The sequence below is a fragment of the Erpetoichthys calabaricus genome, chromosome 14, assembly GCF_900747795.2.
Source record: "Erpetoichthys calabaricus chromosome 14, fErpCal1.3, whole genome shotgun sequence".
NCBI lineage: Eukaryota > Metazoa > Chordata > Cladistia > Polypteriformes > Polypteridae > Erpetoichthys > Erpetoichthys calabaricus.
The window spans coordinates 64,779,649-64,795,675 of NC_041407.2; the positions used below are offsets into that span (position 1 = coordinate 64,779,649).

Genomic DNA, 16,027 nt, shown 5'->3' on the forward strand with positions numbered 1-16,027 from the left:
AGATGATAAGGCAGCACCTTGGAAGTTACCTTGGAAGCCAGCTGTCAAGGTTCTACAGTGACTGACGTACAAACTGTAGCCCACAGAAATCCAGCAAGAAGCATAAACAGAATGTCAACTGAAAATGGAAACTCTAGGGAGACAATGCAAACTACAGTATAAAGATGTTCAGTAGATTGGAAAGAAACAAAAAGCCCATCAAAGAGAAATATGACCAGGACAAGGAAAAACAAGTTATCTGCAGTAAATGCAGAAATCCACAGCACAAAGGAAAAGCCATGTTCCCAGCTGCAATGCATTGAGCATTGTACAAGAGTATGCTATTCTAAGTCTACATGAGATAGATAGATAGATAGATAGATAGATAGATAGATAGATAGATAGATAGATAGATAGATAGATAGATAGATAGATAGATAGATAGATAGATAGATAGATAGATAGATAGATAGATAGATAGATAGATAGATAAATACTTTATTAATCCCAATGGGAAACTCACATTCTTCAGCAGCAGCATACTGATACAATAAATAATATTAAATTAAAGAATGATAAGATGAGAGTTCATGGGAGAGAATAAAAAAAGATTTCTACTTCTAGGAGATCCACAAGGGGCATAGCAGCATAGACCAGTGGACAGTGATGCTGAAAATACATAGGAAGCATGCAGATTTCAAAACAGACACAGTAGCAGACACCCTGGTTATGAACAAACAGATATACGGAGAGTTGAATTTAATACAGAGCCTTCAAACCCCACATACATACCTGAACAGCACAGGAGGAAAACTAGACAATATCAGACTGATTTAAACCCACTTCAGCTACAAAAGAAGAAAATGCATAATTCCTGTGTACATAGTTAGTGATACTGCAGTCAGTTACCTACTTAGCAGAACAAAAGATACAGGAATGGGCCTCGTTCAGAGAATACAGGATGCAGTATTATTCTTAACACAGTCCCAGCAAAGATTCCCTTAAAGGAAGACATAGTGCCTTACACAATACACACGGCTAGAAGAGTTCCTATACCTGTAATACTGAAAGTGGAAACGAAACTCCAGGAGAGTGAAGTAATGGAGAAAGTGAGCCAGCTGACAGAATGAAGCATGCTCATATTTACCATAATTAAACCTAATGGCATTGTGCAGATCTGTGTAGATCTCAAGAAGCTGAACCAGAATGTAAAATGAGAGAAATTCATGCTGCCAACAACAGACAAAATTCTAGCTAATCTAGGTGCCTTGATATTTTTTGTTTGATGCTGGCAAATTTATCAAATCTCACTTGAAGTGGAAACATCTGATCTTAGCATGTTCATCACTCCACTCGTTACTGTGAAGTTACTGTTCAAAATGTTCCACCTGTGGAATTATCATAGCACTAGTTGCTACAGGTGCTGGAATTAGTAGTGGTATATATGGCTGACACAGTAGTCTTTGGAAATGGATGACATAGTAGTCTTCTGAAAAGACAGAACACAACACAACAAAATTTTTAAAAATATACAAGAAAGATTTGAAAAGCTAGGTTTAAAGTTGAAAGACAAGAAGTGTGTATATAGACAAAAAAAGCTGCACATGAAATACACATGGAATTAGTCCTGATCCAGATAAAATTTGTAGCAATAAGAGTGAGCAGTTGAAAAGGATCTTGGGAATGATTTGGGGCAGTAAATTTCTGATTTGGCATCCATAGCAGAACTGCTGTATGATTTGTTGAAAGAAAACACAGTATGGATGTGAACTCAGCCCCAGGAACGTACTTTGTTCAAACTGAATGAAACATTAGTGGCATATCCCATATTATCACTTTCGTATACACCGAAAGCTATGGCAATATCTGTTGATGCCAGCAGCTACAGACTAGGAGTGTTCTGTTGCAGGCGAATCCAGTGTGGAAACCTGTTGCATAATGCTCAAGGTAACTAATGGAGACATAAACAAGGTATATGCAAATCAAAAAAAAAATGTTTGGCTAATGTACGGGCATGTGAGAGATTTGAGAAATATCTAATTGGCTTAGAGGAATTCAGATTGATCAGAGGTTACAAGTTACTGATGCCTTTAATTAATAAGAAAGATCTGAACACCGTACCACTTCAATGCGTTTCAGTGTAACAGCTAAATAAACACCTGGAAAAACTCTAATGGTGGCAGATGCCTTATCCCAGAAGCCTGCTACAAACAGATCTCAGATCTACTGAAAGAGAGGTAGTAAATCTTGTTAGTAAAGCGATAGGTGGGTCCAGCGTTAATGCAAAAACTAGAAAAGCTGAGAGAAGCAACAAAAATGAATCATCAACCTACACCAGATAGATCATGGCAATGGATAGGCATAGACCTTTGTGATTAAGGGGAGAAACATTTAATTGTGTCTGATTATTACTCTAGATACAATACATACACCTGGAGAAATCATCGGTTGACTAAAGGCCATCTTTGACAATGGTCCGCAGTTTACAAGGGAAGAATGACGAAAGTTTACAGCACAAAAGAACTTTAAATATTACACATCAAGTCCCCATTCCACTCAAATAAACAGACATGCTGAAAGAGCAGATCAGATCGCCAAGAGTATTTTGTAAAAGAAGGATCCTCTGTTATCACTGATGAGTTATCAAGCTCAAGTACTTCTACAAAAGAGGAACCTGCACAACTGTTAATAGTAAGAAAAATAATGGCAACTGTGTTGATATTGGAGAAGAATCTATGGATATCCATAAAAAGGGAAAATGCTGCCAAAGGAAACCAGGCTTACTGTCATAATAAGAGACACAAGGCTAGAAAACTACCCCTGCTGCACCCAGGTGATCCTGTCTGGATAAAACTGGAAAAAGAACAGAACAGGATGAGTCTAGTCATAGTGACAAAGACAGTGTGACTCGTAACATTGTCCTGTCTGGATAAAACTGGAAAAAGAACAGAACAGGATGAGTCTAGTCATAGTGACAAAGACAGTGTGACTCGTAACATTGTCCTGTCTGGATAAAACTGGAAAAAGAACAGAACAGGATGAGTCTAGTCATAGTGACAAAGACTGTGTGACTCGTAACATTGTCCTAACTCAGAATCAGGGGGAGAAAAGGAAGAACCGCAGACACCTGTGAGAAATTCCATCTGATCGCCAAATTCCAGTATCAGAAGAAAGTAAAAATAATGATCAAGAAACACTGTTAACTCAAAGTACTTTGTAGGGTTCGACTGTAATCTGGTCAGACCAGTAAATACATTAAACCTGTAAATGAAAATAATGTTTAAATATGAAGTAGTTACAGTATATTAATATGTTAAAGTTAATGTCCTTAAGAAATGTTAAATGTAATTATTAACTTGACTTACAATGCAAGGAATACTTACTGTAGTTATAGAACTAAATGTATCAAGAAAAAAGGGTGGTTACATTTTTGGGGGCATTTGTCAGGAGATTAGAGACCTAGGTTTTGTTTTGCTTATATTTATCCAACCAGAATGAGATATATATTTATGAGGTGTTCATTATAGACCAGTGCAAGGCAATTGATAGAAGTTTGGTGTTGCATCAGCAGTTAATGTAAAATCTTTATGTCCCTTTATGTTCATTCTTGTAATAAAGTAAACTCCTTTAAAAATAAGTCATGTTTATGACACACACCTTTGTAGACAAACCAATTTTCACAGATGCTTTAAAAAATGCCCACTTTTGAGAGGAAACTATTAAGGGATGTCCTCAAGAAGGACGAACATACGCAGCACCATCATTTGAAATAATCTTAAACCACTGTACTAAAATCTTTAAAATTATAGTTATTAAAGCTTAATGGCTTTGATTTTTAAATTGCTGAGTAATCATTTTGCTAATTTTTTATCTCCAGGTTCGATGTAGATACTACAAGTAATATAAAAGGAAAACTCAGTTTGCTTCAATCAAACTTCCTAAAAGCATTAAAATCAAAGAAAACTGCTCAGTCTTACCGTATGATATTCATTAAAACTGAAGTATGTATGAATGTATTTTTATTCTTAGTAAGGTTAAGAATTAAATATTTTCAAGATATATGATGTTCACTGTCACACAAACCTGAATTGTGCTTTGATAATGTTGTCACAAAGTGTGTTATTTGTCTCGATAGTGATTCTGCTTATTACTCAGCTAATACTTATAGTTGCAAGTGTGTCTTTAATTTGTTATTAAAGTGGTTGTATTTTATTTACGAGGTGATTATACTTTTCTATTTTTGTATATAGCCATTTCCCTTACTTTTGCGAATATTTTAGAAGGAACAAACTGAACAAAAAATTTGAAATTAAGACAATCTGACTTAGACTTTTGCATGTATTTTACTAATTTTCTTTCTTTCTTTCTTTCTTTCTTTCTTTCTTTCTTTCTTTCTTTCTTTCTTTCTTTCTTTCTTTCTTTCTTTCTTTCTTATTTTTAACTTGAAGCTAGTTATTGCTTCTGAAGCAGCTTTTACTCAATTAAGATTTTTGGGCTTAATTTCAGCTAACTAACCTGTTGCAGTTCCCAGCCCTCAATTGTTTCTTTTCATATTCAACAGCTGCATTCACTGTTTTTCATTGATTTTTTTAACCAGCTGTCATTTAACAATGAGTGGGAAAGGACAAAGGAAGTAGCAGTTTAGCATATAACCTTGTCCCATTTAAATCTGAATGTCTTTTAACATAAAGTATCTTGTTTAAAATATTTGGAAAGAAAAAGACAAGCAAAAGTGAAAGACTGAGAGTCACTAATCTGTTCTAGACCACAGTTACTTTAGATGATATCCTCAGATGTATAAGAATAAAATGCTAAAAAGACATAACATTAAATTACAGGTTCAGTTACTTTTAAGGATTGTCTTGTAATTAAGTTAAAATAGAAACCTACAGTCACTGCAGCCTCCCAGGACCAAAACACATTACACTCAATATTTAATAACAGATGGTCTATAAACCTTTATGTTACTTCATCATTAAAGTTACATCCTAAATTAAAAACGTCCAGTGCCAAATGATCTTTTTTATACTTTATTTTGCCTGTTTCTGTCTGTTGATTATCAAGACAGTTTTAAAACAATGAAGTTATGTCATCTTTCTAATATATTTTCTCTGTATAAAAAATACAAAAATTACTGTCATGTTAACTTTCTAAAATATTTCACTTTATGCGTTTCAATACATAAAAACTCTTGAACAAGTACATCAAAATTTATTCCCCCTTAAAAAGAATACTGATACTCAACTGTTTTTAAAGCACTTCTTTTCTGAAGGTTAGTCACTCCATTGTGTCTTCCTTCTCAGCTTCAAGAGATAATACCTATCAGCTCCATTCTTTTGACTTTTGTCTTCATAGCATGGATATAATAAACCAAAGATGTCATCTAATATCGGTATAGATGAATGCCCTTGTAGTCCACCCCAGAGGTGGATAGTAACATTTTATATTAACTCAATTACATGTAAACTATACAGTAGAAATTTTTGTAAGTAGTTTGTTTTTTTATCATGCTATTTTACATTTACTTTACTTTAATTTTTCATTTTTGGTAATCACTCACTATAGATAAAATTATCTTGCAGCACTGATAGAAAAAACTGAAGCCTCATTATTTTCCGATGACTTATTCTGAGGATTTGATTAGTCTTATGTGACGGTCAATCACAGATGTTCCACTAGTGTGGAAGAATAATTTTAGGGTAACATAGCATTCATCTTAAAGAAATAAGCATAAAGGGTTAATAAATGTCAGAAACCTGTTCTGGCACACCAGAAAAAACAGATAAAGGTCAAGTGAACAACAAAATGTACAATGAAATATATGAAAAATACTGAGATGGTCAAGTAAATAAGGAATCTACCAGAAGAAAGGTTGATGTAATATACAAAATGTACTGAAGAATGACTAAGAAATCAGCAGATATCCTATAAACAACAAGAACTGACAGTTGTTATAGGCACAAAAATTTCAAGGCTGGTTGGGCAGCTCAAAAGGTATAAGAAGAACCCGAATATTATTACCAGATTTTTATTTTATAGTGTAGTCATTTGGGTGTAAACCAATTAACCAACCAGCAGGGCCAGATTTATATGAAAAGAGGCCCTAGGCTATTCCACTTATGAGGCCCTTTCACCTTCCATTTTTAAGTTTGTAAATTACATGAGAGATAATAAAATACATCATTACTGTGATTAACCAATACATTTTTATGTTTGTTTATTAGTCATATGCGTAGAATTTCTCCTTATTTTCGGTTCAGTGTTTTAGTGTTCACTGTTTTTAGAATAGTGTAATTTTAATTTTGCTAACAATTTGAATGTAGGCCCCTCTTGATCTTGAAGCCCTAGGCTGAAGCCTAGTTAGCCTATAGGAAAATCTGGCCCTGCCAACCAGAGTAAAATGTATGCATTGATTGATACTGTAGGTAAATTCAATAGTTTATAAAATGAACCTCTATTCTTTGTTTCTCTGATCATTCTGACTATACTGTAACAGACTGCTTTTGAAGAATGCTTCCTCTAAGGAATGTCTTTTCTCCTGCCTGATTACTGAATTGTCCTGTTACAGGATGTTTCTTTCTTTAATAAGGTGTTAAATTTCTACCACACTAGGAATCAGCAAGTTTGACCAAACTTGAAAGAAAAGCCACTCAAGAAATATCCTGTCTATTCTTAAAATCCAGCTAAGTTAGAAAGTTACAGGCATGGAGAAGTGATCAATTAGCTTGAATGGAAATCTCTTGTCTCCAATTCAGTCAAAGTTTTGACTGAAAATGGAAAATCAAATTAAATCACATGTTGTCATCTTTATTTGCAAAAAGAAGAAAGAAATGCACCATTCACCAAACACGTGGCTATAAGTGGTTGCTTTTTCCTGTAGTGTACCCATTCTTACTGCTTTATTTTCTAGGTAGATAGCAAGCTCTGCTTGTTTTCTGTATAGTACTTTAATACAAGCATTAGTCATAGAGCATTATTAACTCGCTGTGTTTAATGACATTGCCAGTTTCAAGTGTTAAATACATTTCAATTGATGCTAGATACTATCTGATTTGATATCCTAAATGAATCATATCAGCTAGAATAATCAAGTAAAAAAGATTGCTCAGTTTCTGAGGGAGTAGATATGAGTGCTATAGCTAATTATTATTTATTTAAGCTACAATTTGGGTGGTGGTGCAGTGGTAGCGCTGCTGCCTCGCAGTAAGGAGACCTGGGTTCACTTCCTGGGTCCTCCCTGCATGGAGTTTGCATGTTCTCCCCGTGTCTGCATGGATTTCCTCCGGGTGCTCCTCCCACAGTCCAAAGACTTGCGGGTTAGGTGAATTGGCGATCCTAAATTGTTCCTGGTGTGGTGGGTGTGTGTGTGTGTGTGTGTGCCCTGCGGAGGGCTGGCGCCCTGCCTGGGATTTGTTCCTGCCTTGCACCCTGTTTTGGCTGGGATTGGCTCCAGCAGACTCCCATGACCCTGTGTTAGGATATAGCAGGTTGGGTAATGGATGGACTATTTGGGGAGGGCTGTATGTTACAGACATTATTTTAGAGGTCGTTTAGTCTGAACAAGTTGGTTTGTGTATTATGCATAAAAATGTATCAAAATTGTTGCATTTTTGCATTTATTCATTCCAGTTTTATTGCAAGTACTATAAATAATTTATTGAAAAGACATATGTCTATTAAAATATTCAAAATCTTAACATTGTTATTGTTTCAGTACACCAATATGTATTTCAACAGCATATTTCACTCAAAGTTCCCTACAAGAAGTTAAAGCAAAAAGTGCAATTTTAATAATAAAGAATTTATGAACAAACAGATAAATTGAAATACAGAAAATAATACTTAAATACATACATGCATAAACACAGACTTACATAATTAAGTTAAACAAGTTAAGTATAGATTAAATTAGTAAATTCATTATTTAAGTCTCTAATAATTTTAATGATAACTCTGATGGTATGATCACATGACCAGGGAGGACAGAAAAATAAAATGTTCAGCTAGTGGTATGCTGGAGAAAATAAATGTGCAAGAGGTCCAAGCCCAAATGACCACCCAGTCCCCACTAGACATTCTACTAAATATAGAATATAAACAGTACATTAAAAACCTAGTTTAACTCAAAATAATGTGAGTATATGAGTAGTTAATTGATCTGATAATTTTTCACTTTTCCTCAAGCATATTTGTGGAAACCACTAATGTATTTTTACTTGAGTAATTTTTGAAGTGCATTTATTTGAGTACTAGTTTGGGTTACTTTGTCTGTCTCTGTCGTCCTTTATATAGTTGCCAATGAACATTCTTTTGCCCTCTTTGAAACAATTTAAAAAAGAGACCACTCTGTGGAAGTTCCAGTCAATAGAAGAACACCCATAGAGGAACACTTTTATAATCCTTCCCCATCTTACTCTAAATCTAACCAAAAACACAGGAAAGCAGCTAGAATTTCTGTGACTTGACCGAAGAGTGGTGTTCATGCAAGGATGGTCCTCTCATGAAATGAAGGCTGCTGTAATCTGACATTGTGTCAACTATAGAGGACCTACTGTGTTGTCCAATGTTTTTATGAAAGTGGTGTGAGAGTTAGTATGCAGGTCAGGGATTCAGGGCAAAAGTATGATTTGTAACTGCAATGCTTGTTTTTCTTTCCTTTGTTGTGATGCAGTTGTAACTCTATATAGCATGAGAGGCTGCAGGAGGCACCATCAGTGCCATTAGAGATTGGGAAAGGCCACTATGCAAGTGATTATTTTCAGAATATTAACTAAATGTATACATAGCAAATGCAGGCCTGAATAAAAAGTGTATCATAATTTTATCTGTTTGCATATTTGACCATAAAAAAAAAATTTTTTTTTAGGTATTTAATTGTATGAAGTGTCATTAAGAGTATTTTATCACTCTGAGACCTACAGTTGTGACTCTAATGAACTATACAAAGAACATCTTGGGTAATAAATGTAAAATTAATTAGTTATGAAGAGGTTATTATTCTCTTTTGCTGAATTTCTTTCCATGTGATGTACTTACAGTTAAGAAGAGAACTAGTGTGCCTGGAAAATGAAATTCTTCTTAGAAAAATAATCATATATAACACTATTATCAAGTCCATTCAAGAGAAATTGGATCCAGTTTATAAAGGTAATGATTAGTGTTGTCTCTGAATTCAAATTATATCTTAATAGTATTTTCTTTTTTAGCATAGCTTCATTGAGAATGTTATCATAGGTGTTGCAGAAAAAGGTAACCTAATGTTTTTAGTCAGAAATCGTGTTCAAATATGAAATGTTTGTGTGTATTTTATGTTTCTAGGTATTTTAAACACTGTACATCTGTAAGCCTTTTTAATGATTAAGCGCATTCGGTGCTGAGGTGTCACCCGTTGCAAGGCTGCACTCAGGTCCTGAGTTGCTTCGTCATGTGGTGGGTGCGGCAATGTGCTATATCAGCACCTGCTTCTAACCTCTTCCTCCTCCTTTATAATTTATGGTTCACAAAATTGTGTACCTGTAACAAAACAGTCATTTTTAAATGAAAATTGTACTGTAACTTATGGTGAAGAGTTCTTTTTAAAACCTTACTTATGTTTTCAAATTTTAGGGATCAACATTAACTCACTTCCAGTAGCCTAATAGTCTGACATTGTATGCAAGTCTGTTTGTTCATCTTAGAGAAAGACCAACACCCTACAAGGCTGGATTTTTGCAGTTACTTTTTCATGCTTGAGGCATTTACTATACCATTTGCTTTTGTACTGTTTATTTTGCTCTTAATAATGTATTACTCATATATCTATGAAACATAATGACTTTAAACAGTTGTATCATTCAACATATACAGTAGCTGCAGCCTCTCTAAATGTGTTGTGTATTGTATTACATACTGAGCTAGTAAAAATTACCAAAAGATGGAGCTTGTAATGAATCAACCTTTAAAAAAGCAATTGCTTAATTTACCTTTATTAGTGTCAATGTTTAAATTCACTTAATTGGAATTTGGCAACTACTGAATCACTTGCTGTGGTTATTTTGGAAAGGATTTGACATGCTTGTTCTGACTATTAACATTGTATACTGTAACATTGTAACATAAAACAGATAAAGACAAAAAAGAGACAATTTAGTAAGTTTGAGGTGCCTCTTGGCGCTTTTTATTTTTTCAAACTCTGCAATAATCACACCCACACAAAGTTTTTCACAGCTGTGTTAAAACCCACTCTAATGGGCCATCCGTTCACTGTTTCTTACATACTGTATATCTGTTTTCTGACGTTATCTGGGGATGGGGTGTATGGAAACGGACAGGAAGCATTTAGGAGGATGGGCTTCATTAAACATGCAGTCTCTTTTTGATGTTTTCCATTCAGTTGTCACCATTGCAGTACTTTAACAAAAATTGAATAATGTTATACAATTTTCTCTGGACAGATAGATAGATAGATAGATAGATAGATAGATAGATAGATAGATAGATAGATAGATAGATAGATAGATAGATAGATAGATAGATAGATAGATAGATAGATACATAGATAGATAGATAGATAGATAGATAGATAGATAGATAGATAGATAGATAGATAGATAGATAGATAGATAGATAGATAGATAGATAGATAGATAGATAGATAGATATTTGGGGGTGAAGATTAAAGCAATGGTATTTTGTGTTGTGTGAGGACACAGGCACAAGAGGATAAGAAGATTTTTCACACATTCAACTAAAGACAGACTATTTTTTATACATCTTTGTGCAAGACTATTCTTTCAACTTGGTGACCATCACCACTGCAAATAAGAAAGGGCTCAGAGCCAATCCCTGATGTAATCCCACCTCCACCTTGAATGCATCCGTCAATTCTACCGCATACCTCACCACGGTCACAATTCCCTCGTACATATCCTGTACAACTCTAACATACTTCTCTGCCACTCCAGACTTCCTCATACTATAGCACAACTCCTCTCGAGGCACCCTGTCATATACTTTCTTCAGGTCCACAAAGACACAATGCAACTCCTTCTGGCCTTCTCCATACTTCTCCATCAACACCCTCAGAGCAAACATCGCATCTGTGGTGCTCTTTCTTGGCATAAAACCATACTGCTGCTCACTAATCATCACCTCAGTTCTTAACCTAGCTTCCACTACTCTTTCCCATAACTTCTTGCTGTGGTTCATCAATTTTATCTCCCTGTAGTTACTACAATCCTGCACATCCCCCTTATTCTTAAATATCGGCACCAGTACACTTCTTCTCCATTCTTCAGGCATCCTCTCACTTTCCAAGATTCCATTAAACAATCTGGTTAAAAACTCCACTGCCATCTCTCCTAAACACCTCCATGCTTCCACAGATATGTCATCTGGAACAACGGCTTTTCCATTCTTCATCCTCTTCATGGCTGTCCTTATTTCCTCCTTACTAATCCATTGCACTTCCTGATTCACTATCTCCACATCACCCAACCTCTTCTCTCTCTTGTTCTCCTCATTCATCAGCCTCTAAAAGTACTTTTTCCATCTGCTCAACACACTCTCCTAGCTTGTGAGTATGTTTCCATCTTTATCCTTTATTACCCTAACCTGCTGCACATCTTTCCCAGCTCGGCCCCTCTGTCTAGCTAATCGGTACAGGTCCTTTTCTCCCTCCTTAGTGTCCAATCTCTCATACAACTCAAACACCTCTTCTTTTGCCTTCACCACCTCTCTCTTCACCTTACGCCTTATCTCTTTGTACTTGTGTCTACTTTCTGCATCTCTCTGACTATCCCACTTCTTCTTTGCCATACACTTCCTCTGTATACTCTCCTGTACTTCCCTATTCCACCTCCAGGTTTCCTTTTCCTCCTTCCTCTGTCCAGATGTCACTCCAAGCACCATTCTTGCTGTCACCTTACTACATCTGGTGTAGTTTCCCAATTGTTTGGTAATTCTTCACTACCACCCAGTGCCTGTCTCACCTTCTCCCTAAACTCAACCTTGCAGTCTTCCTTTTTCAACTTCCACCATTTGATCCTTGGCTCTGCCCTCACTCTCTTCCTCTTCTTGATCTCCAACGTCATCCTACAGACCACCATCCTATGCTGCTTAACTACACTTTCCCCTGCCACCACTTTGCAGTCTTCAATCTCCTTCAGATTGACTCCTCTGCATAGGATGTGATCCACCTGTGTGCATCTTCCTCCACTCTTGTATGTAACCCTATGTTCCTCCCTTTTCTTAAAATACATATTCACCACAGCCATGTCCATCTTTTTGGAAAAATCCTTTCTCATCTATTGCACACCCAACTTGTGGGGCATATGCACTAACATTCATCATCACACCTCCAGTTTACAGCTTCATAATCATTACTCTGCCTGACACTCTTCTCCTCCGAAACACTCTTCACATACTCTTCCTTCAGAATAACCCCTACTCCATTTCTCCTCCTATCCACACCATGATAGAACAATATGAATCCACCTCAGATCCACCTGCCCTTACTCCCCTTCCATTTAGTTTCTTGCACGTACAATATATCAAACTTCCTTCTCTCCATCATATTTGCTAACTCTCTCCCCATACCAGTCATACTGCCAACATTCAAAGTTCCTACCCTCAGTTCCACTCTCTTTACCTTCCTCCTCTCCTCCTGCCTCCGGACACGTCTCCACCCTTTTCTTCTCCTTCTTATTCTTCTTCTTCGGCCAACTGTAGCCCAATTTCCACCAGCACCCTGTTGTCTAACAGTACTGGTGGCAGTCGTTGTTACCCCAGGGCTCGACCGATCCGGTACGGAAATTTGTATTGTTGTCTGCATATTGATTTGGCAAAATTTTACACTGGATGCCCTTACTGACGTAACCCTCCCCATTTATCTGGGCTTGGGACCGGCACGAAGAAACACATTGGTTTGTGCATTCCCCGTGGCTGTGTTAAAAGATTATTATATATTAACTAAAAATGTATTGTTATACTTTTATTATTATTATTATTGTATTTCCCCAACTTTGGGACTTCTTGAAGTTCATCTAGTTTTTCTACTTTAACTCTATTTCTAATTGTATCAATCATGTCAGTGATATTGGTATGAAATACATTTATTCATCTATAAATCTCAGAATTCTGTCCCATAACTTTATAACTTCAAAGCATGGTGATAAAACATTGTCAACGTCATATTTTTTCTGTGTTTAAAGTAACTACAACCTCAGTTTCAAAAATGTTGGGACACAGTGTAAAATGCGTATAAAAACAGAATGCAATAACTTGCAAATCTCATAAACAATATTTTATTCCCAATAGAATATAAGAAACTTAGCAAATGAGAAAACTGACAAAATATACCATTTTACGAAAAGATTAAGGTTGTTTTGAATTTGATGGCAGCAACACGTCTCAAAAAAGTTAGGACAGTTTAGCAGTTTAGCATTGCAGTTTAGCATTGTCTTGTTAAAATATTTAAGGCCTTCCCTGAAAAAGACACCATACGGATGGGAGCATATGTTGCTCTAAAACCTGTATATAGCTTTTAGCATTGAAAGTGCCTTTCCAGATGTGCAAGCTGCCAACACAGGCACTAATGCACCCCCATACCATCAGAGATGCAGGCTTTTGAACTTAGCACTAATAACAAGCCTGATGGTCCCTCTCCTCTTTAGTCCAGCGTACACAGTGTCCTTGTTTTCCAAAAATAATTTCAAGGTTTGATTTGTATGACCACAGAACAGTTTTCAACTTTTCCTCAGTCCATTTTAAATGAGTTTTGGCCTAGAGAAGACGGTTGTGTTTCTGGATCATGTTCACATATGGCTTCTACTCTGAATGACAGATCTTTAACCTGCATTTGTGGATGGCACAGTGAACTGTGTTCATGCACAATGATTTCCGGAAGCGTTTCTGAGCCCATGCAGATAATTTCCATAACAGAATCATGTTTGTATTTAGTGCAGCACCGCCTGAGGGCCCAAAGATCACAGGCATCAAATACTGATTTTGTACCATGTGCACAGTGATTTCTTCAGATTCTCTGAATCTTTTGATGATATGTTCTGTAGATGATGAGATATTCAAATTCTTCACAATTTTACATTGAGTAGCATTATTCTGAAATTATTCCACAATTTGTAGACTGTTTTTTGCAGGTTGGTGAACCTCTGTCCATCTTTACTTCTGAAAGACTCTCCCTCTCTAAGATGCTCTTTTTATACCCAATTATGTTACTGATCTGTTGCCAATTAACCTAATTGCAAAATGTTCTTCCAGATGTTTTTTTTTAGTACCACTTGCTTTTCCAGCCTTTTGTTGTCACTGTCCCAACTTTTTTGGGACGTGTTGCTGCCATTAAATTCAAAATGAGCTAATATTTTTCATGAAATGGTAAATAGTAATGAAATAGTAAAATGTCTCACTTTCAACATCTGATATATTTTCTGTGTTCTACTGTGAATAAAATATGGGTTTATGAGATTGATCATTGCATCCTGTTTTTATTTACATTTTACACAGCGTCCCAATTTTTTTGAAATTGAGGTTGTACTTGATTTCTTTCTTATCCAATAAATATTAGCTATGTTAACTCACAAAAATATACCTAGACCTATATTTTATTCTGTGATCAGACCATTTAATAGTACTGTTGATGATGATACTAACAATACAAGTATTTACTTCACAAATTTCAAAAGTTACTAGCTTATGTTGCCAGTGACATGTACAACATATGCCCAGAGATAGAGTCCTTATACAAACAACCATCCTCACATTCACAAAGTCACCCTGGTTTACATCCATTTGTGGTCTATTAAAAACTTAAGTTAAAGACTTTTCTATTTAGTAAAGCATATTAACAAAATTGCCTCTAAATATTGTTTTATCTTTGTTTTTATCTTGTTGTGTCTTTGTTTAAAATTTTTTTATGTAGCACTTTGAGGTTTGGAGGGTGGCACGGTGGCGCAGTGGTAGCACTGCTGCCTCGCAGTAAGGAGACCTGGGTTCGCTTCCTGGGTCCACCCTGCGTGGAGTTTGCATGTTCTCCCTGTGTCTGCGTGGGTTTCCTCCGACAGTCCAAAGACATGCAGGTTAGGTGCATTGGCAATCCTAAATTGTCCCTAGTGTGTGCTTGGTGTGTGTGTATGTGTATTCCCTGAGATGGGCTGCTGCCCTGCCCGGGGCTTTGTTCCTGCCTTGTACCCTGTACTGGCTGGGATTGGCTCCAGCAGACCCCTGTGACCCTGTGTTAGGATATAGCAGGTTTGTCTAATGACTGACTGACTTTGAGGTTTACTACAAATGTAAAGTGCCTTATAAATAAAATGAATTATTACTATTACTATTATATTAGCTCACCACCTTTAATTTCTACTAAAGACAGACAGTATACATCCAACAATAGGTGTCAATCCTCCCTTTGAAAGACATCATTACTATTCTCATTAATGCAAGTCACATGCCCTTATCAAGGTCACATTTAAATTGCAAGGGTTATACCCATGCTTCATATTGATGTTAAAAAATCTTCTGCCTTAGAGACCTCTTGTACTTTCAGCTTTAAGTTGCATTTACAGTAGTTAACACCATCCTTTTCATTTTGTTTAATAATTCATCCTGTTATGACTTCATATATAGGACTTGTAATAAATTATAAAAGATTATTATATATTAATTAAAAATTCCATATGATGAGATATCACATTAAAAAATGAATGTGGCAATCAAACTGTAATCAGAACTCTCACACCACATTTGGAGATTTTCAGAAATGGATAGTTACCATATTTAATACAATTGTAAATTCAAATACATTTTAAATCTGCATACAACAATCAGGTCTGAATTTCTCTTGGGTGGGTATAAATTTTGGTTTGTTAAGTTTGATTTGATTGTATGGAATGTTATTTTTTTCAAATTAACATAAAATAAAAATATAAAAAATACAATTGTAAATGCAAATTCATTTTTAACCTGCATACAACAATCAAGTAAACAGAACATACAGTGGGTGCACAAAAGATTGTGTGAAACAGGTAAGCCACAATCGAGTGGTCAACACCAACAA

The 16,027-nt window shown here is 35.8% G+C and overlaps 1 protein-coding gene across 2 annotated transcripts in view; it reads left to right on the forward strand.

Annotated features, from left to right (window-relative positions):
* The window catches only part of LOC114642148 (nuclear GTPase SLIP-GC-like), a 525,435-nt gene that overhangs the window by 73,647 nt on the left and 435,761 nt on the right, over positions 1 to 16,027 (forward strand). The window contains exons 15-16 of one of the 2 annotated variants that reach the window (XM_028818645.2): positions 3,857 to 3,980; positions 9,018 to 9,126. The exons of the other annotated variant lie outside the window; for it this stretch is intronic. Coding sequence (XP_028674478.1) covers positions 3,857 to 3,980; positions 9,018 to 9,126 — 233 coding nt within the window. The remainder of the gene's footprint in view (positions 1 to 3,856; positions 3,981 to 9,017; positions 9,127 to 16,027) is intronic. 2 annotated transcript variants of the gene reach the window in all.